At 58.2% G+C, this 21,526-nt stretch overlaps 5 protein-coding genes across 5 annotated transcripts; all 5 read left to right on the forward strand.

The window, feature by feature from the left end:
* Positions 1-1,626: 1,626 nt before the first annotated feature.
* Positions 1,627-7,305, forward strand: LMXM_11_1290 (putative ABC transporter; the record flags this gene model as incomplete). Its single annotated transcript, XM_003873044.1, has 1 exon — positions 1,627-7,305. The coding sequence occupies one exon, from the start codon at positions 1,627-1,629 to the stop codon at positions 7,303-7,305; it is 5,679 nt and encodes a 1,892-aa protein (XP_003873093.1).
* Positions 7,306-9,814: 2,509 nt separating this feature from the next.
* LMXM_11_1300 (conserved hypothetical protein) lies at positions 9,815-10,375 on the forward strand (the record flags this gene model as incomplete). Its single annotated transcript, XM_003873045.1, has 1 exon — positions 9,815-10,375. One exon carries the CDS (start codon positions 9,815-9,817, stop codon positions 10,373-10,375), a length of 561 nt encoding a protein of 186 aa, XP_003873094.1.
* Positions 10,376-11,303: 928 nt separating this feature from the next.
* On the forward strand, positions 11,304-12,512 carry LMXM_11_1310 (conserved hypothetical protein; the record flags this gene model as incomplete). The annotated part of the gene is made up of 1 exon (XM_003873046.1): positions 11,304-12,512. One exon carries the CDS (start codon positions 11,304-11,306, stop codon positions 12,510-12,512), a length of 1,209 nt encoding a protein of 402 aa, XP_003873095.1.
* Positions 12,513-13,369: 857 nt separating this feature from the next.
* LMXM_11_1320 (conserved hypothetical protein) lies at positions 13,370-14,704 on the forward strand (the record flags this gene model as incomplete). The annotated part of the gene is made up of 1 exon (XM_003873047.1): positions 13,370-14,704. The coding sequence occupies one exon, from the start codon at positions 13,370-13,372 to the stop codon at positions 14,702-14,704; it is 1,335 nt and encodes a 444-aa protein (XP_003873096.1).
* Positions 14,705-16,025: 1,321 nt separating this feature from the next.
* On the forward strand, positions 16,026-21,353 carry LMXM_11_1330 (conserved hypothetical protein; the record flags this gene model as incomplete). Its single annotated transcript, XM_003873048.1, has 1 exon — positions 16,026-21,353. The coding sequence occupies one exon, from the start codon at positions 16,026-16,028 to the stop codon at positions 21,351-21,353; it is 5,328 nt and encodes a 1,775-aa protein (XP_003873097.1).
* Positions 21,354-21,526: the final 173 nt, after the last annotated feature.

Consider the following 21,526-nt stretch of genomic DNA (forward strand, 5'->3'; position numbering starts at 1 on the left):
ATGGCACAGCACGTTCGTGTACAGCTGGCGCGCCACCTCCCTTCTTCTCCGCCTCTCGCATGCGATACGCGCTTGTCTGCGCATCATCACCGCTCCTGCAAGCGCACCTCTTCTCTGCACTCCTTCTTTTCATCCTATTTCTTTGGCGGCCATCGTTTTTCGTCCCCGCCACTGGACCTGCCATATACACCACACTACTGCGCATTACATACGTCGGCCTCCACACGCGCCCGCACGTTTGCGCATGCGCATATGTCTTTGTGCTGCTTGTATCATTGTGAGGGCTGTGCTTTACCAATGCACAGACGAGACTGAAGAGCACCTTACTACGTCGGTGTCCACTCTCCCAGTGTGCTACTTTCTGTTTCCGATACTCAAAGGGTGGGGAGAGTGCACTCACTTGCGTCCACGCGTGTCTGCGTGTCTTGCGTATTATTTTTTCTCTTTTGGGCAACTTCCCCTACACATTCTTTGTCTTTCCTCCCCATCTCACTTGCGAGGGCAGAGAGCGAGACTCCGCCTCGCTTGGAACCTGCACTGCCCCACCGAAGGCTCATCAACGCGCATGTATCTCTCTTGGAGCTCTCGGGCACGCGAGTACATCGACACATCCTTGTCAAACACCCTCAGCAAGACGAATTGCCGGACCTTTCTGCCGTTATCTCTCCCCCTCTTTGTTCCTCGTTCACCCCCTCTTCTCCGTCTTGCCTCCTCACTGTTCTCTGTCATCTTGCTTTTACCTTTCTTGTAAATTGGCAGCCAATCTACCTCTCAGAGACGTATGTGTGTGTGAGCGCGTATACATATATTCCTGCCGCTCTCCCCACTCACTGTCTTGCCCTCCTCTTTTGATGTTTCTCTTCCTGTCATAGTTGTGGCGCCTTACATCGTGAGCAGGCTGTGAATGGCTCTGTGCTGCTGCTCTTCCTTGTTCCCTTGCACGCCGCTTCTCATCCGTTTGTTTTTCTCTTCACGGTAATCTCGAGGACTTCGGCATCGCCAGCAGCAAATCGATTTGTTTGTCTTCAGTGCTGCGGCGTTTTATTCTGTTCTCTTCTTACCTGCCTCGCGCACTGCGCAGGAGTTCTCGAGCAACTTTTTTTTCGCCTCTGCGACTCTTCACCCGTTTTCCACGTGTGTTGAGACTGCCTGCACCGTCTCAGACAACCTCCCCACCGTCTGTGCGCATGCACCTGCAAACCTCCCTCTGCCTTGTGTGCAGCCCCCCTTTTTTCAGCGCTCTATCGCTGTGTGCTGCGTTGTTGCTGGCTGTATTCTGGTTTCTTCTCTTTCCCCTACCCTGTACCGCTCATCCGAAACTGGTGCTGGAGGTACGCCGGACAGGTTGTGAGGTGCCACTGAACGACTGCACCGTTTTGGCAACACCGAGCGCAGCGACACCTGAGAAGAACAATGGGTCGTCGTCGAACGCAACAAAGCGGCTTCTTGGGTGATAGACGGCGGGGCACGTGTGAACGCAATGCTCCAAAGACCGAAACATCTTGCATGCAAGGCGCCGCCGTGCAATCTGTGCCGCGATCTCGACAGGAGCTGGATGACGAGGAGTACCTTGACATCGAGCCGAACAAGAAGGGCGGGACCTTCAGTGACCAGTTTCTTGCCACGATGGAGCACAGGATGCAGCAGAAACAGCGGGCATGGGTCGAGACCTTGGTGGAGCTTCTGATCCCCTTTCTCTTCTTCATTGGCGTCATTATTCTCTGGTGTGCCTTTGGCGAGGAGATCCACCCAGAAAAGCAAATGCTGAACCACACCGCCGTTTCATCCCTCACGATCCCCGGTTTTTACAAGGAAGTGACGTGCAACAACGTGTCCATGGGCGTCATTCCTGGTATCGAGGACTGCACCACCGTCCCTTACTCGTACAACTGCAGCGGGGACGAATCGAGCTTGCCTGTGAAGGGGCTGTGCTTCAGCGACACCCTCAGCGGCGCTAGACTGATTGCCTTGTACCTCAATGCGATTCTCGGGAACGCTGTCCGGGTACCGCCGCTGGACACGCTCATCATGATGCAGTGGATTGCGCGTAAGTTTGGAAGGGACATCACCCAAGGCGTCGGATCCGCGGCGCTTGCCGCCGCCGGAATGATGGACAATACTCGCTACGATGCCATCATGAATTCCGGCATGCTGTATTTTGCGCCACGTGCAAGGGTTCCCACGTCCCTCATCGACTACCTCAACAACAACACGCACTACTTCCAGTACGTCTACGGCGGCACGTTCGACACCGTGGGGGAGGCGGAGAACCACGTAAGGACCACTCTGGGGTTTCACTGGGCCATTGTCGAAGTGAATGCCTTTAACACTACAGACTTCGATGTAGTGCTGCACATGAACCCGACTTCGCTGCCGCCCCTAACGAAGGTAGTGGACGCGCGGTACCCCGGCGGCTACCATTTTGATCGGTCTGAGATGTACATCGCCTCCGGCTTTAATAGCCTCCAGGAAGCTTTGTACCAGTGCTACCTGCGTCACCTAGGCTACACCGATGGTGAGCTTATCCACCCCTACTCGACCTCGCTCGGTTACCAGAGCTACAAGGAGAAGAAGCTGCTCAAGACTGCCTCGGTGCTAGTTGCCTTCATTCTCGTCCTCTCATTTTTGCACTCGGTGTCGCAGCTGACGAAGCGTATTGTGCTGGAGAAGGAGCTACGGATTCGCGAGGCGATGCAGATCATGGGGCTCAGCAGCACATCACTTCACCTCTCTTGGCTCGTTACCTACGCCCTGCAGTACCTCCCGGTGTGCATCGTCATGACCATCTTGATGAAGCTCACGCTCGCGCCGAGCAGCGATGCATTCGTGCTCTTCATGACCTTTTACCTCTTCGCCATGAGCACAATCCCCCTCTCAGGCCTCATTGCCGCCTTCTTCAGTAAGGCTCGCCTCGCCTCGATGCTTGCGCCACTCATATACTTTGTGCTGTCTGTGCCGACATTCGCCTCTTCGACCGTATCAGCCAACGCGATTATCGGCATGTCTCTCCTCTCGCCCACGGCGCTTGCAGCTGTTCTGACCAACATTCTCACGCTGGAGGTCGCCGCCGGCTTTGGCCCTAATCAGCTCAACAGCAACGCACTGACGCCGAAGAGCTCTATCTTGTACGCCGTCCTCGCTGCTGATTTCGTCCTGTACTACATCTTGATGCTGTACCTCGACAACGTTATGCCGAAAGACTGGGGTACGCGCAAGCACCTGCTCTTCTTCATCATTGACCCCGTCATGTGGTGCTTCAACTCTAAGCACAAGCGCCTCGAAGGCGGCGCGGACGGGCGCGCGGAGAACGGCGTGTTTGAGGACGTCGACGGTGACGACGACGCGGTGGTGTTGGACGGGCTGCGCAAGGAGTACTCGCGCGGCGGCAAGACGTTCGTTGCGGTGAACAACCTGTACTGGGGGATGCGCGAGGGCGAGATCTCTGTGCTGCTGGGGCACAACGGCGCCGGCAAGACGACGGTGCTGAACATGATGACGGGGATGGTGGAGCCGGACGCGGGCGACTGCTACGTCTACGGCTACTCTGTCCGAAACGAGCTAGAGAGGGTGCGGCAGCAGATCGGGTACTGCCCGCAGCACAACATCCTGTGGGGCGAGCTGACGTGCCGCGACCACCTCGAGTACTACGGAAAGATCAAGGGGCTGCGCGGGTGGGAGCTGGAAGAGGTCTTGCGGATGATCCTAAAGGAGGTGGATCTGCTGGACAAGATCGAGTGCCCTTCTCGTGCGCTCTCCGGAGGTCAGAGGCGCAAGCTCTCTGTCGCGATTGCGTTTGTTGGCCGCAGCCCTCTCATCTTCCTGGACGAGCCCACGGCTGGCATGGATGTGGGTGCGCGCCGATACACGTGGGAGCTGCTGCGACGCATGTCCGCTCATCACACCATTTTCCTGACGACGCACTACATGGACGAGGCGGATCTGCTGGGACACAAGATCGGGATCATGAGCCGAGGCCGTATGCAGTGCTCTGGCAGCAGCATGTTCCTGAAGAGTCGCCTCGGTGTCGGCTACAACATCGTCATCTCCGTCGACCCCGAGGTGGAAGCAGAGGCGATCGACCGTCTCGTCGTTTCTCTTGTACCCAGCGCCGAGGCGTTGAGGTTCAATGGCTGCGAAATTGTCTACAAGCTGCCCATGCACGATCTCGAGGTGTTTCCGTCGCTGCTGGAGAGTCTCGAAGAGAATGGCAAAGGCATCGGCGTGCGTGGCTACTCGCTGTCGGCGACGACGCTGGAGGAGGTGTTTCTCCAAATCGTGATGGATGAAGAGAAGAACCACAAAGCGAGCAGCGCCGTCGAGGAGAACGGGGATGTCGTCCAGGAAGAGAACAACGCCGTGTGGAATTGCGAGATGATGACGGGCACGCGTCGGCGGCTGGTGTCGCAGTTCAAGTCCATGATGCTGAAGAGGCTGCGGAACGCGCTGCGAGACCGCAAGATGCAGTGCTTCCAGGTGGTCTGCCCCGTGGTATGCGTCATGGTGGCCATGCTGCTCACCCTCTTCAACTTTACTGAGACCGGATCCCTGAGCCTCTCCAGTGAAATGTTCGGCGAGACGGTGCAGATGCAGGTGTCAGGCTGCGAGAAGTACTTCGGCTCCACGAACAAGGCTACCCGCCAAGGCTCCTACATCACCGACCTCAATTTCGCCAACGGGCAAGACCTGTCCTTCTACGCCACCGACACTGCAACGCAGCTGACGATGCCGCGCTACACCTCGCTCTTCTGTGGCGACCCGGGGCTGCAGCACGTCGTCCCTTTCGAGTTCGACGCCACCTTCCTCTTCTACAACACCTCCGCTTACCACTCCGGTGGTCTGGTGCTCCAACAGCTGTACACATACATTCTTCAGTCCTTCACAAATAGTGTCCAGCGCACCTTCAAGACTGGCGCCAAGCCTATGCCAACCACCATGAGGGACTCCAGTGTGAAAGGCGGTGTGCAGACGATTCTCATGGGCGCGATTATCATGATCCCGTTCACGTTCCTGCCGTCAAACGTGGTGGCGTGGGTGGTGAAGGAGCGCGAGTGCAAGGCGCGGCATCTGCAGAACGTCTCGGGGCTGAACTTTTACATCTACTGGCTCACGAATTTTCTCTTCGACACGGTTGCCTACATGATGACGCTCAGTTTGGTGCTGCTCATCTTCCTAATGTTCAACCGCGAGGAGTACGCTGGCAAAAGCACGGCCGGGCCGGCAATTGTCTTGTTTCTCATTTATGGCCTCTGTAGCACTGTGAGCGCGTATGTGGTCAGCTTTTGCTTCCATGAGCATTCAGCAGCACAGTCAGCGACGATGGCCGTCAACTTCGTAGCCGGTTTCCTGCTTGTTATGATGGTGTTTATTCTCTCGCTGGTGGACTCTACAGCGAAGATATCGCGGAACCTTCGCTGGCCGTTCCGGCTGGTTCCGTCGTACTGCGTGGGCGAGTCTATCATCAACCTCGCCATGGACCGACAGCAGGCGGTCCTGAACCTCCCGTCGAACCCGTGGGCGATGGAGGTGGTGGGCTGGCCGTGCGTGTTTATGGCGATCGAGTTCCCCATCTTTCTTCTGGCAACCCTCTTCATTGACCACCCGCGGCGGCGCATGTGGGGGCAGACGGGTAGCTATGACCGCTGTGCCCCGGCCGAGGTGGTCGACGATGAGGACTCCGATGTGGAGGATGAACGGGAGGAGGTGTATCAGCAGGAGAAAAAAAACGTCAACATGGACGTTGTGCGCGTGGTGGACCTGCGCAAGGTGTACCCCAACGGCAAGGTGGCGGTGCGCAACCTTGCTTTTAGCATCTTGCCAGACGAGGTGTTCGGCTTCCTCGGCACGAATGGCGCTGGTAAGACGACAACGATTTCGATGCTTTGCCAGGAGTTCATTCCCACAAGCGGCAACGCCTATGTGTGCGGGTACGACATCGTGACGGAGAGCGAGCAGGCGCTACAGTGCATCGGGTACTGCCCGCAGTTCGACGCGACGCTGGACCTGTTGACGGTGGAAGAGCACCTGGAGCTGTACGCGGGCATCCGCGGCATCCTCTACGAGCAGCGTAGCAAGGTGGTGGCTGGCCTGATGCGCTTGTGCGATATTACTGAGCTCCGCAACACAACGTCCGCACAGCTGTCCGGCGGCAATCGGCGCAAGCTGTCTGTGGCACTTTCTCTCATGGGCTCGCCGCAGGTGGTCTTCCTGGACGAGCCGTCTGCCGGCATGGACCCTGTGGCGCGGCGCGGACTCTGGAACGCGATCCAGAAGGTTTCTCAGAACAGCTCCGTTGTGCTGACGACGCACCACCTGGAGGAGGTGGAGGCGCTTGCGGACACGGTGGGCATCATGGCTGACGGAGCCCTGCGCTGCATCGGCGACAAGATCCACCTGAAGAACAAGTATGGCAGTGGATTCGAATTGAGTGTCCGTATTGCGCGGAAAGACATGCGGGCAGTTGTGCAGCGCTTTGTGGAGGAGAACTTCCCCGAAGCCGTGCTGAACGAGTTCAAGGGGCAACGGTTTGTCTTCGCGCTGCCGCAGGACACGAAGCTCTCAGAGGCGTTTAGGCAGCTGCAACACAACAAGAGGCGGCTGCACATCACAGACTACACCGTATCGCAAACCTCAATCGAGCAGGTCTTCTTGCGCATTAGCGAGCAGCAGGAAGTGCGTGGTGACCTCGGGAAAAAGAAGATGGTGCACTTCGTGAAGAGCCGTGCCACTCTGCACACCTACAACGGCGTCCCAACAAAGAAGAAGCGCCTCCAGGAACCGGTTGAAAAGACGGTGATGGTCAGCTCAGCCGCCATGGAGGCTTATCGACGCCGGAAGCTGATGGCTGGCATTGTGGATGAGGTTGCCCGATCTGAAAGGAGCGAATGCATCGACAGGCATGGGGAGGAAGAAAGCGACGAAGGCAACAACATCGTGAGGAGCTTCACTACCGGCTCGCAGTGCGCTCCGGCGGGCCGGGGCAGCGTTAGTAATGTCCACTGCGCCCCCTCCAGACGCAAGCGTAGCGCGGTAAACTTTGTGGCCGCCTCCGGGGAGGACCGGAATGCGGGCTGCAAAAAGCCATATAGCAATACGTGCGGGTCAAGCTCTGAAGGACAGGCCTACAGCCACGGGTACAACTACGATTCTTCGAGTGGGTACGTGGTCCCGAACCAGTGTAACGGCAACAGCGAAAGTTTCGGCTATGACTACAGGTATAATTTGCACAGTGACGGTGCGGCAGGATACCCGCAGTCACAAAATCCGTACAACAGCTACTGCAGCGGAGGAAACACGAAATATAGTTGAATGCCTGATGTGCCTGCGAGTCGTTCAGGCACCGCGCGGCTCATCACCGCATCAGCAGCTCCATGTCTTTTCTCTCGCTTTGGAGATCTCTCGTCGCGCAGGAACGCTCCCTGCAGCAGAAGTGAACTGTAGATGTACAGGTACTGAAAGGGGCTAACCAAGACGAGAAAAGGAAAGGAAAGGCGTAACGGGCTGGGACGACGCGGGGATTGACCTTTTGCAGCTTGTAGGGGTGGTGGTGGCCTCTATCCCTTCCTCTCCACTCTCCGGCACGATTTCACAGAAGTAATGCGCTTTCTTGCCCCCCCCCCACCGCTTCCACCAGCTGTGCAACTAAACCGCTGTTTGGAATCCTTTTTTAATATGGATCTATTTGTGGCTATTCATGTGTTTACGTGTATCTTTGTGCGCGGATGTGTGTTTATGTGTATGGACATATGTATATATATATATGTGTGTGTGTGAGTGTGTCTCCGTTCTATTCGCATATTCTTTTTTTTTGGTTGTGTGTGTGTGTATGGGGTGCATCTAGTTGTGCGTCACCACTGCGGTGCCTCTGTTTCTTGCGAGGACTTGTTATGTTTGACGATGGTCGTATGTATCGGCATACCCACTGTATGCGGGTGGGTAGCTGGTCGCCAGTCTCCGTGTTTTTTTCCCTTTTCCCGTCTTTCTTTGCTCTCCTTTTCCATGTGCTGGTAAGTGTAGTCGAGGATGAGAATGATGACATCTGGTGACGTGATGCTTTATCTCCTCTTTGGTCCACTGCACTATGCCGTCGTTATCTCTCCTTTCGTACTTTTTCTTGTCGCCATCGACCTCCGTGCGGGATCCCCTTCCCTGCTCTCTTCGCTAAACGCTTCTCTCTACATGCTCGCGCTCTGCGCACGCTCACGGAAAGAGCGAGCCAGGGTTTTGTGGTGATGCTGGGGGGACACTGATAGAGATGACTCGAGTGACACCTGCCATTTTCTTTTTTTCCACGGACCCGGTAGTTGTCTGTAAAGCAGAGCCGCTGGCACACTTTCCTCTTCGGCAGTTTTTCTCCTTTCAGTGCTCGATGGCTCTTCTTTGTGCTTCACGCGACACTCAGTGACGCCAGGGACTCCTTCCCTCCCACATGCTGTTGATGCGAATGCGTGACACTGTGGGCTTAGCCCTCCCCGTTCGTGCTTGGCATTGCCTTTGAAAATGATGTACTTTTTTTTTCTGGAAAAAACAGTGTAGTTGAGCTACTGTTCTCCTTGATTTCAGTATTTCCAGTGCGCCCCCTTCCATCACCAACCCAGTACATATCATCCATCACCGTCGCCCTCTCTCCACATCACGGCGCTTTCTTTGGGCTGTGGTTGCAGCGCCTGGTCGCTGTCGTCTTCTGTCTACCTGTAGAAGTTTCCTTTTGGCCTCTCTCGCTTATTATTACTATTCTCTCTTCGCGCACGTCGTGGTCGCTGTACGTCTGTGTTTCTCTTCTTCAATCTCCATCAGGCTCACCACGACATGGCAGGCATACAGAAAGCGGTGAAGTCGATGCGTACGCATGCCGTCACAGCTGTAACAGAAACACAGCAATTCAAATTGCCACCACTAGAAACAGCAGTGATTTCCTCAGCAGTGCGTTCTTCCGTGATAGAGGTGCGCACGCCTCCTCGGCCGTGGTGTGCGCGTGCCTCTGTTTTGCTTTTCTTGTTTGACTCGCATGTGCGCCTTTTACTTTTTTGTTCGCTGCTTTAGCCTCGTGACATACTTGTTCTCTCTCCTCTTCGCTGCGCGAAGTACTTCACCCACACCCCCTCCCACCACTCTGTATCTCTCTTCATCTATGGTTCTGTTCCCACTTGAGTCTTGGTGGGAAATGGTTTAGGTGAACGCCGCCGAACGCTATGCGGACAGCGACGCCGATTTTCCATTGTACTTGTGTGTCTGGGCGTGTGTACGTGGGCATGTTCAGATGGCTTCTTAAGAGCGTGGCTCACTGATGACGATTCTAAACAAAAACCAAACGGAGGGGAGCAGTGCCATCGACCACCCTCCCTCCTCCCGCGTGGGCACAGATGTCCGCGTTTTTTTCTTTTGGAGGGGGGGGGGGTTATGATGAGTGCGCACAGCAAAACCGTCGCTGCCCTGTTGTCTGTGTCATTCTGAGGCGGCAGCGAAATCACGTTGCCTGTGCAGCCTACCGGCGATGGTGGCTGCCTTTTATCCCCATCTTGCGCACACTTGTCACAATGAGCCTTTTTGTGCCTATATGAGGTGGGCCTGAGCGAAGAAGATCTTGGCTCCCTCTCGCTGCTCAGCTGCCGCACCACCAGACAAGCACTTTTGTCCCTCTTCTCTCGATCTCGCCACGCCTTCCCTCTCGATCTCTTCCATTGGCTTCCCCTTGGCTGCCCTCTTTACACGCGGGTCTGCAGTGCCGTTCAACTTAAATCCCTTGTACACAAGCAGACACGAAAGGTAAAAGGGGCACTCTTCACCTCCGCACGTCTTTACTACATTACACGGTATCATGCGCAGCATGTCGTCCGCGCCGTTGACAAACGCCGAGGTGCGCGAGCTGAGCACGGCGGAGATCCGATTGAACCTGGAGCGGTGCATCCGGCTCCTATCTCAAGCCTCGCTTCTTCAGCGACTTCGTGACGGCGGCGAAGGCATCCGTCGCCGCAGCGAACTGTTCACGAAAGAGCTGGAGCGACGGCGCACGGTCGAGGCCGCAAGCGGCGATGCCTCTGCCCAACTTGCACCTTCCACGTTGACCGAGGCACTCAAGCGAGACAATGAGGCGGCATTCTTGTCTGAGTCTACGCACAATTCCACTGACGCGGCGCGGGAGATCGCGCAAAAATACAAGGACCAGCGCATAGATGTTGAGGCGACAGTCCGTCGCATGTACGAAGGCATCCTCAGCGAGGGCGAGATCCAGCGCATCCTGCAAAGCGTCCCTCCCCGATTCTTTCTCACCTACTCCGAGACGTGTGAGATGGAGCAGCAGCTAGCGAGGGATGCGCGAAAAGCGGAGCTGCAGAACCTGGCAGCCCAGGTGGCGCGCCTCAGTGCCACGCCCCAGTGAGTGGCGCTGATGATATATGTGTTTGTTGATTATCCGAAAGGTTCTTGTAGAATTCACGAGGGTGGCCTTTTCTGTGCGATTTCGTGCCAAGGAAAGATATGCTGGGGTGAATCACTGCTGCCACTGTCTCCTCCCTTTCCCTTACTGCATTCGTTGCGGTGTAAGCGCGGTGCAGGTGTGCGGGTCGTGAAGCCACGAACACCTGTGACGGAAGGTGCTTTCATTCATGGGAGGGAGGGAAGAAAACGAGAAAAGATAATCGGAAAAGGCTCAGCCGCGTTCTGCGCACCCTACCGAGTTCCGCTTTTGATGCTCGTCATCATGTGCTACTAGGTGACACCCGTGCACCGGCATGCGTGAGTCAGCGTACAGCTTTGTGCGTGCGGGCGTTTGGTGACGTGTGTCTCGTTCCTTTCGTTTTTCCCCGGATCCTCCTCTGGGTATGCGCCGCTTTGGCGCGACAGCCGCAGCGGCACAGCAGCACACCCACACATTTGCCAGAGTCGCTGTCTGCGGAGGAAGGTATCGGTGCAGGCCCCCCTCCCCGCGACAGATGCACAGGAGGCGCCACACTTCAGCATACATGGTCTCTCTCATTATTCCACGCGTTTGCCTTTCTGATGTACCAACTGTGGAGTGCCTTCACGTTTCCTTTTTGGGGCGCTTCATCCTCCCTCCCCTACACCTTTGCCGGATCATGTGAGGTTTGTCCCCGCCTCGATGCATGTCCTCTCAGCTGCTCACCGCCTTCCATCTGTGCGTACTTCCCAGCGGAAAGGAGAACAAGAGCACACAAAGGCGAAGAAAAGTGGCGAAGGGCATTGAAGAGCGGCAACACGGACGCTCTGAACCGTGCCCATAGCTTTCCTACTGCTTGAGTAGACTACACGCATAACAACTTTCAGTTTCACCTGTTCGCTTTCGCTGCATGTGGAGCGTTATTCGACGCCGTCAGGGCCTCAAGCCCAACGAAGCCCCGTCACGCCATGATACTCCATACAGCGCGCATCAGCGCTGTATCCAGCTGCATGCGGTGCGTCCTGATGTCCCGTACATAAGCCCCACGACCTTTAGCAAAGCCTACGGTGATTTTCTGTACGCCAAGATCCGCCGGTGGCTGCTTGACGAGCGCGTCCATGTGCGCCTCCACGCGGCAGATCACCTAGTGGAGCTCTACAAAGAGAAGCGTGAGCACTGTGTACAAAGCCTTGTATATGACATGCTGCCTATCCTTCTCTCGACCTTGGAGAAGGATGAGAGCGCCGCCTTGCGTGAGCGGGCTGGAATGGCGCTAGAGTTGCTCGTTCGCGAGGCCCAGACGCAGCGACTGCTACTCGGAGGGGGCCCCACCGAGGACGCGCCCTTTTCCACATCTGCCGGGAAGCAGACGGCGCCGACGCCGCACCTCGCAGCAATTCTCGCTTCCTTGAGGGACGAGAGTGATGAGGTGGTGGTTGCAGGCCTGCGGGTTGTCTTGGCGTGCCACATGGCGCACAACGCGTTTTCTGTGACTGCTGCAATGATCCAAGGGGGTCTGATTCCTGTGTTGATCGGGCTCATTCAGTCGACCCACACCTTGACGCAGATAGTTGCCTGCTCTGCAACGCGGCAACTCTTTCAGGTCAAAGAGGCGCACGTGGAGCTTCTCAAGCTCGGCATCGTGGCAACAGTCACTAAGGCAATCATCAACACAGACGTTGCAGCCCTTGTCGCAGAGGCTGCTGAGGTCGCCTCTTTGATTGCCGAGTATTCGCAGGGAAGACGCGACGCTGTGGCCTGTGGTACGCTTGCCAGTCTTCTTCCGCATCTGCACAACTCTAACTTGACTCTGCGAGTCGCCGTATACAGCGCGGCTGCCCAAATCACGGTGCTGGAGGCGGCGAAGATGCAGGCGACGGAGGTGGGCTACCCGGAGCAGCTTGTTGGCGAGCTTGCCAGCGAGGATGAGCGCGACGTCCTCATGCACATGCTGCGGCTCATCTACAACTTGGCGGAGTGGCCAACCGCGCGTGTCACGCTGCGGGAGTGTCTGCCACGGATTACAGAGCTCCTGGAAATCGCGGAGGGCGACGAGGGCGTCATGTTTGCCCTGTCACAGGCCGATAGAATCCTCAAGAAGAAAGTGTTTCCAGTGTGAGAGGGGAGAAGAGGACAGAGGCCCCCGCTCGGCAGAAAACTCGCATATGCCGTATTACTGTCACCGGCGCCGTCGACAAGACAGCTTTGCTACGCTATGGGAGTGTCTTTGGAGGCTTACGCCTCTCTTGTCGTTTTTCGTTTTTCTTGCCTGGGCCTCAGACACAGAGGGTGGGGGGAGGGGGAGTGCAATGATGTACATTAAAGCCGGTTTTCCCTCACCCCTCTTCTTATGCCTGAGGAGAGGAGGGGTGGTCCGCGTGGTGGGAGATCGGGCACCCAGCCAATCGCCACCGAACATGGAGAAAACGAGCACATCACCTGTTGTGAGGGTCTTAGCGGACGCCACGAGTCTTAGCACGGAAAGAGATGGGGAGCGCAGGCGCATAATAGTGCATCCTGAATCTTTTCCCTAGCATCGGCATGGGACATGTAGGCGCTTTCTTTGGTGGTGAGCGACACGAAAGGCGGACAACACGAGTGCGTATAGCGGCGGCAGAGCCCTTGCTTTCATGTGGTCGTTTTTCTTATCATCTTTTGTTTATCTTTCTCTCTCGTTCGCGCGCGTTGTTGTGCCAGGCCCGATGACTCACCAGCAAATTTTCCCTCCGCCTTCTCCTCTCTTCTCCCTCTTCTTCCTCGTCTCCCGCTGCCCATGGACACGGGTATCCTTTGGGATCATCGATATTCGCGGTTTGGATGCGTGTGATTTCGACCACTCATGTCGTGCTTGCGCCTCTCCGTAAAAGTCCCTGGCGCGGATCCGTCTTCCTGAGGGCAAAAGAGTAGGATACAGTTGCTCATCCTTTCCTATCCTACTTGGACCAAAAACAGGCGAGGCGCGTGCGTTGAGCAAGAATGGCACCCAAAGCTGGTAGTGTTGGTCCAAAGGCGCAAGCCGGTGCTTCCCCGCTGGTGGTCCACGAGCCTCTCATCATTGCGGCTGCCTTCCTCGACGGCGTGGTAGCTGTGTCGGGTGTGCCTGTGATGGTAGCGCAGGCTCCGTATGTCTCGTTCCCCTCTGGTGCCCACCTTGCCGCGTACCAGCTGTGCTTTCTGTTTCCGCAGCTCATTACCACACTTGTGGCGGAGCAACTCACGCTGCACGTGAGTGCCTCGGCGCTCTTACTTTTCACACTGATATGCTCCACAGGCAGCGCGGCTATCGTGGCGCTGAGTCTGTCGCAGCGGGCGGTGTCGCTCTTCTTCGCCTCTCATATTCTGAACGGTGTCTTTCGACACACCAAGACGCTGTTTGGCGTCACCGCGAAAGCACTGCACATGCCGACCACTGACGTCAGTGCAGCTGCCCGCTACGGTATGATGGCCGGCATGCTGCTCAGCGGAATCGCAGGTGACATCATGCGCGATGCAGTACAGGTGGCGCAACTGTTCATAGGGGTAGAGGCGGTTGCTGCGACGCTGGTACTCGCACACCTCCTGCTGCGGAGTCGCACCGTGGTGGTGACCGCCCGAGCCAGTCAGGAGTACGCCCAGTGGCTCCCCAGTCTGACACGGGCACCGGCAGCTGTGCACCGCTCCATGTGGGCCCTCATTGCCGTCATGTTGGCTTCCTCGGTGAATCAGGTGATGTACCCCATTGCGGCGCCCGCCTATGGTCTGCCATACTCCTTCGCGGGTGCCCACTTGTGTTTCAATATGGTGCTGCAAATGGTCCTGATGCCATCCGTTGTGGAGGCTGCCAAGCGCATGGCGCGGCGGTGGAAGTCGAATGTGTTGCTGACCGGCAGCGAGGAGGATAAGTTGTCGGTTACCGCCGGGCTCTTACTCCTTGCGGGCTGCACTGTTGTTCCGTACGCTTCTGATTGCGGGCCTTTTGTCTTTTATCCCGCTTCGCTGCTTTTGGTGGACCTCCCCGCCGGTGTCCTGGCCACGCTCGCCGCGAATGCAGTGCAGGAGACATTCGGACACGGCTCCGGCGACCGACCGAAGGTCACAAGGCTGCTCGCCCACATCACGCAACTCGTGAAGATGTTTGCGGCGCCGCTGCGTATCTGCACGGCAGAGAGCCTCAGGGGGTACAAATACCCTGTGCGCTACATCAGTATCCCTCTGATGACGTACGTGCTGGTGTACACCCGCACACACAACGTCACGTACGCGGTGGCTGGACTGGCGACAATGCTGTTCCTTCTCACGTCCACTGTCTCCTCCTTTGACGGTGAACTGTAGACTCGATTGCCTCGCTGGAAAGTCACAACGAAAGGTTGTCGTTGATTGTCGCCAGCGACTGCGTGGGAGAGCGCCGAGGCGGCTCAGCGTCTGTGAGGATCGGCCGATATCAAAAGCTGACTTGGCACTTGTTCGTATGCGCGGTGTCTTGCTGGGCGCGCTGACCGCCCGATGGAACCAGTGAGCGACGAGCTTCAGTAAGTAAAATTTCCGTTCTTTCCCTTATTGTTCTTTTTTTTTGGTGGTGGGGAGGGGTGGGGGTGAGGGAAGGAAGAGGGCTGTGCCTCTGGACGTGTTGAGGTTGTCGTCTCTTTCACCGAATCCGTTCGTGGAAGAAGTGGAGAAAGGTGATATAGGGGAAGCGAGGACATACACCCAATGGGGACGCCTTCGCTTCTCTTTTCGTCCGCTCTCCTCTCTCCCTCGAATTACCTCCACCCTTGTTCATTATTAATCTGTCGATTCGTGTAGAGACACACAGCGTTCAAGGGTCCTCAAAGGCAGGACTGGGCTTGCTCATCCCCCCGTCTCGTGCGTTCTACAACCGGGTATTCTTTTCTCTCGCTTACTTGCCTTCCTCGTGATCCTTCTATATTCGGGTCGATTCTCTAAGTTCTGCTTGCTGAAGTGGCGGAGATGCCCCCACGTTTTTGCGTGCCTCCTGGGACTCCTCTGCCTTGTGTCCTTCAGGCCCCGCTCAGAAACTTAGCTGAGCCCGTGGGAGACGACGACCGCTCGAGGACGTCGAGCAGAGCTGCTGCGAACGCGGGTCACACCGTGTCTCCTCTCCAGAGGGGGCACCATCAATCACTCTGGGAAAGGAGAACACGCCTCTGCTGTCACAGTGACGGAGCTGAGTTAACGTGCGCCCGTGCGTCGGGGTGCGACGCTATGCCTGCCTCTTTTCTTCTTCTTTCATGGCTCCCCACGGCGTACCCCTGTTTCGGCTCCGTTTCTCTCCCCTTTCTCATTCTCGCCTAGCGCTCAGATCACAAGGTGGCATCCTTCGCTGTTGAGAGGACTTGAGGAAAAGGTTTCCAGACACCGGCCACTCCGCCTCGGCGCCTCCCTCTCCTGTAGAAAAGCGGAGACGTAAACGGTGACGCGCGCACGGTTGCACCTTTGAGTTTCCGCCCGCACTGTCCCTTTGTTCCGTGCGCTCTTCAGGCTTGGGCGTGAACGGTGGTGACATATTTGGCACCTTGTTAGTCTGATGCTGAACATTAGACACACGGGCACCACGACGGAGCGTCTTTCGCACACCAGCCTCAGAATCGAATCACAGAGCACAAAGCGATAAGAGGAGGCTCTCGCGCCGGCGATGGCGACAGATACAGCTGTGTCCAGTAACTACGAGGGCGCATTGGAGAAGCATTTTGATCCCATCGTCTTCCTCCTCAATTCGCACACTCCAGACAACCTCGACGCGGCAACCGTTGCCCATCTTCTCCATCCCTTCTTCAGAAAGGACGACTACTATGTCGTGAACCTCTCCAGCCTCGCAAACCCGTCCGCGTCTGCGAGAGAGGCGAAGAGATCCTTATTGAGTGAAGCGTCTTCGCAGTTTGCTGCGACCTCGCTGCAAGACCGCCTTAGCACTGCTGTCCAGAGCGCACTAACCAGCATCGCCGCAACGCGACGGGAAGCACAGCAGGCGGTGCTGCAGGCAAAGGGGGCGCAGCTCTCCGCCCTGCAAGCAGACTACATGGAGGATGGTCTCTCCACCGAAGAGGCCCTGGCCGCAGCGCATGCAGAGCTACAAGAGTGTTCCGAATCGGAGGACGAGGCCAGCTACTCGAGCGCCGGCGAGCGTCTTCCGCCAGCTGTGTGTGTGGTAAACGTACCGTTGTTGCCTGCAGCTGTAGCCCGACTGGCACGCGACGTGGACGGCTTGGCTGCCGTAGTGCTGCTGGAATCGCCGTGCAGTGTGCGCGAGTTGGTCTCCGTTTCTGGCGCTGGCGGTCGCAAAGCCAGCACCAACGTTACCGTGTCGAACGCTCCGAATGACCGAACGAAGGGGCGTGGCCCAGGTGCCGGCGCCGCGGCCTCCTCCTCCTCTTCCGCAAGCAAACAGCATCATTTCTCCGCAACGGCGGGTGGTAGTGCGGAAGATCTGCTGGCGGCCCTTGGCCGAGCCGCACTTGCACAACCGGACGAGAGCGCCTTCCAGGACGTTTTGCTGCAACACGTGCCTTATCCGACGGAGAGCACGAACAGCGCAGGCGCCAGCCCAGAATCCCCCGCTGTCTTGCGTCCTTCCGTTCCAGCGACGCAGTTTTTACCCACTCTACACGCACTCTTACTGCGCATTTTTTCCTCCTGGGTGCGGTACGACGCGTGGCGAGCGAGACGATCCCTTGTGCAGGTGCCCGCTTACACGCCCCTAATCGACTCCGAAGCGGCGTTGTCTGCGGCGGCAGGCGAAGATGCCTTGGCTGCAGCAGCGGCCGCGGAGCAACGTCCCAACAAGCGCAAGAGCGGCAGCCCCGGTGGGCATGAGGACAGCGTTCCCTTACAGATCTCAGCCAAGCCCCCCACCACGACACCGCACCCATGCACTATGGCGCAAGTTGCTGCAGAGCAGTTTGAGTACAGAACGTACATGCAGCGCTGGATTCGCAGTGGCTCTGACGGGGGCACTGACAAGATGCTTGCGGCCGGGGAGGCGGTGCAGGCGTGCCTTAACGGCTGCCTGTGTCAGGTGGCCTCATTGAAGGGCTCATCTACTCTACGCACCTCTGCCGACACCTCTGCAGCGCAGCTTGGCGAGGATATCGCGGACGCCTGTGCCAGGTGCCGCGTCGCAGTCGCGGTGTCCTCTGGTGCCGCATTGCGGCCTGCAAAGGACAGTGTTTCCGCGGCTTGCCAGGACAAGAGGACTGCCACTTGCGGTGCCATGCCCATCTCCGCTCCGGCGGGCGCCGAACTCGCTGCCGACTCCGTTGAGGAGGCCCTGGCGCTCACTGTCACGGAAGAAGTTGGGTCGACTGCGTTGCCGAGCATCTCCACAGCACTGATTACAACTGCCGGAGATGGAGACGCGCTGCACTGGATGCGCGACGCGTTGGTGGCGCGTGACCACCATGGTTGGCACACGGCCGTGCGGAGGTGGGGGAGAACAGCTGTGTGCTGTCTGCATCAGCAGACCGACGCCATCGGCGCACCACTTACCCAGCACACTGCGCACCTCCTCGACAGCCCCACCACTTTCCCCCGCTTCTTTCGTGAAGAGGACTTCCTTGAGGCGGAGGGTCGTCACTACGCACCGTCGTCACTGAGCGATGACACGGACGAGGATGAAGAGGAGTCGGAGTCGGACTCACCATCTGAGGAGACGGCGTCGGACTCGAGTGGCGACGAGACCGCTAGCGCTGCGGAGGGCGCGGCCACCAAGATGGCGCCCGCAGCCGTTCGTGAGCCACCCCCTGCGTGCCCTCCAGTCGACCACGTAGATGTCGTGAGCCAACACCTGCGTTGGCGGCGTGTGCTGGAGCAGGTGCGCTTGTCCCATGCTCAGCCTCCCGTGCAAGAGCTCTTGGGGTGCGCTACATCATGCCGCACTGCAGTCACAGAGACGCAGTGGATGCGGGCAGCCGACGGCACGGTCGTCGAGGTGGCACGGACCGCCGCGAACAGTGCACAGGTGCAATGCACTATCATCGACGCTGGCATGCGTCTTGAAGCTGGGTTCATGCTGGACTGCCCGCCGCCGACCGTCGACGACTTCGCGAAAGCCACGGCCGCAGACGCGCGTGCGAGCGGGTCGCTGCCAGAGCCGCTCCTCGCATCGGGAGTCCGCGGCTTTTTGTCACTGGGACGCGAACTTCGTGTCATCACGGAGGTTGTCGCAGATAACGCACAGGCCGCGGCCGAGGCCGCCTACGCTGTCGCCGTCGCCGCCGCCAAGGAGGCTGCCGTCACCCAATACGAGGCGCAGTTCAGACGGGTCGGAAAGGCCTCTAAGTCTCGCGACGAGGCAAAAGCTGCCACTCATCTCACCTTGGAGCAAATCACCAAAACACTGCTGGATGCGCTACCGTCACCTCCGGCTCAACAGCACCCTGAGGGCGGCGAAGGGAAGACCGCTGCCCCGCGAATAGTAATGCGGGTGCATGCCTGCTTCCTTCTGCATGACTGCGTCATGAGGACTGCGGCGCCGAGGGACGGGGTTCCAGGGGTTCAACTTCGATGCCTGACGCCCAGCCAGCACACTACACACCTTCCACGACGCAGACTCCTCTCCGTGCAGCTGTGGAACGAAGGCGTGGTGAGCGCTGTCGCACTCACCCGCCTGCAAGGTATCGACGTCTATCTGGACGGCGTGGTGGAGGTGTACTCGCCCGATCTCGCATCTGGCGTGCGCCTGCTGCTCTACAAGAATGGCAGCTACGTTACAGTCTCTGGTCGGTGCCAGCTGCTCGTATCTCCCGACGGCCGCGTCACCCGCTACGGGAACGGCGAAGGTGGACGTCTCGTGTATAAACTGCAGCGCGGGCGTGCAACTGCAGTTAGCGCGCCAGCCGTGCATCGCGTGGAGCGGGAAGATGGAATGCAACTGGAGGTGATAGAGACTAGTGGCGCAGGCGACGATGGGCAGGCAAGCTTAACACCTTGCAGTCTAGGTCATGTTCACCGCATCCGCTTTGGCGACGGGGTGGCGGTGGAACGGGGCGACAAGGATGGCATGTGGTCATGGCGATTCGTTGGGCTGCCACCCGTGTACTGTGACGTCGCAGCCGACGAAATTGCCGTAGCGGTTGACGAAGGCGAGCGCGACCGGTTCGCATACCAACCGCGCACCGACTCTTTCTCTCTCTTCGTGAACAGCGGCAAGGCGGAGGGGGCTAGGGTGGCCGCCGATGTGGCAATGAGCAACTGCCGCATATCTGTCTTCACGCAAGGCTGTGATTTGTCCACCGCGCGCGATGACCAGGGAGGCCGCACCGGCGTGTTTGCGGTAGATTGTGCGTACGGTGGCGTTTTCGGACGTGTGGGTACAGACCGTGTGTACCGCGTTTCGCCGTTCGGGCGATGCTCTGAGGAGCTAGAGCACGGTGGGGATCTGCACTATCGCCAGTTAGTGCTACCAGAGCACTACAAGAGGCCAAAAAAGACGCCAGAGGTGCTATTGCTGCCAGAGTATGCGAGCCCCAGCTTTCGTCGCGCCGTCGCTGGCGAGGGCGGCGATCTGACAACAGCGCCGAGCACAGACCCCGCCGATGCCCTTCACCTGCAAGCGTTACCGCTGCTTTTCTCCGAGGCGCCCGCGCGCATCTCCGCGAATAAGGCGGCGTCTCCCTATAATGCGTTGGCTGCCCAGGATCCTGCTGCACGTGTGCCACTCCAGGTGCGCTGCACGGCGCTGCAGGAAGACGGCTCGCAGCTCACGGTACTTGATGCAGCGTCCTGGATGAAGTGGGTGATGTGGTGGCAGGCCCACAGCAGTTGGTCTCCCCAATACTGTTCACCGACGCCAAAGGAGGCCATCCGCGAGGGTGCGCCGGAGGAGCGCCCCTTCAGACTCATCAGAGCTTTTCGGGCAAGGCAGGCATTTGTGCCTCTCACTGAACCCGGCGCAGAAAGCGTCCTGGCAGAGGCGTCTGTGCTGCAGGAATGCGTGGTGCTGCTGCCTTCTCTTGACGCTACCTCGGCGCCGTCTTGGTGTGCTGCTGGTAGTCTCACGCTGACTAGTGACGTGAGTGGCGTCACTGGCGCCATCGATGAGGAAGACACTGCAGCTGCGGCAGCGGTAGCCGAGGCAGCTAAGCCAGTGGACGCTGCACCAGTTTCCGCTGTCGTGGTCCGTGAGGAGGACCAGGCGCCAATGGCGGCACTCACGGACGCTCACTGCGTGACCGGGTTGTCTGCCGCAGCAGGCCGCCGCGGTGGCTCGCTGAACTACTGGACATCCGCGTTGTGCCCGCAGGCACTGCAGCCCTCTCTGGACACCTCCAGGACTGAGAGCAAGGGCACTATGCCAACGGCACGGGCTCACACGGCGACCCCTTCTGCCGATTCGGCCACGTCCGGCGCCCCGGCGCCACCGTCGCCGACAGTACGAGCAACTGTGCCGAAGAAGACGTTCTCTTCGCCGTTGTTGCAGGTGCCTCTGATGCACTCGTATCATCCTGCGGTGGACGAGCTCACTGGCACCAACGCCTCTTCGCGATTTCACTTTCCACTGCTGGAGGTGCAGCCGCGGAAGGTGGAATTCGGCAACGTGCTTCCTCTGCGCAGGTACGTAACGAAGCTGAGGCTGACGAACGTGTCAACGGTCCCGTGTCGCTACCGTGTCCGCGTCGGCGCGGTGGTGCGCCCTTTCCTCTCAGTCTCCTACTCGCGTCAGTTTGTGGCGCCTGGTATCACAACAGAGGTGCACGTTGAGCTGTCTGGCGGTCAGCCCTACGGCGAGATGGATTCCCAAATCAGTATTGTGCACGAAGGCGGTGCAGTGGAGGTGAACATGTGGTGGTGCACGACTGACGAGGCGGGTACAGCGCGTCTGGGTGATGGAGTAACGTGTGCTGGCTGGACGCTGCACAAACCGGCGATTCAACACCCACGCATGCCCGCACAGGAGACAGAGCAGACCGATGACAGGAGCTCTCTCTCCGACACCGACGTGGCTCTGGACGTGCGCACCGCGTAGCTTTGTGGGACTTGAGCGCGAGTGCAGCATGGGAGGTCCGGCATGTGGCTCTTCCCCCATGTCTGCAACCGTTTTTTTTCTCTTGGCGGTGTATTGGCCCGGTGTATGCGGCAAGAAAACGAGGAAACCTTTTCCTGGTCATTTCCGGCCCTTCTGTCCCCCTCCCCTCCCCA

The sequence above is a fragment of the Leishmania mexicana genome, chromosome 11 (genome assembly GCF_000234665.1).
Source record: "Leishmania mexicana MHOM/GT/2001/U1103 complete genome, chromosome 11".
Classification (NCBI taxonomy): Eukaryota; Euglenozoa; class Kinetoplastea; order Trypanosomatida; family Trypanosomatidae; genus Leishmania; species Leishmania mexicana.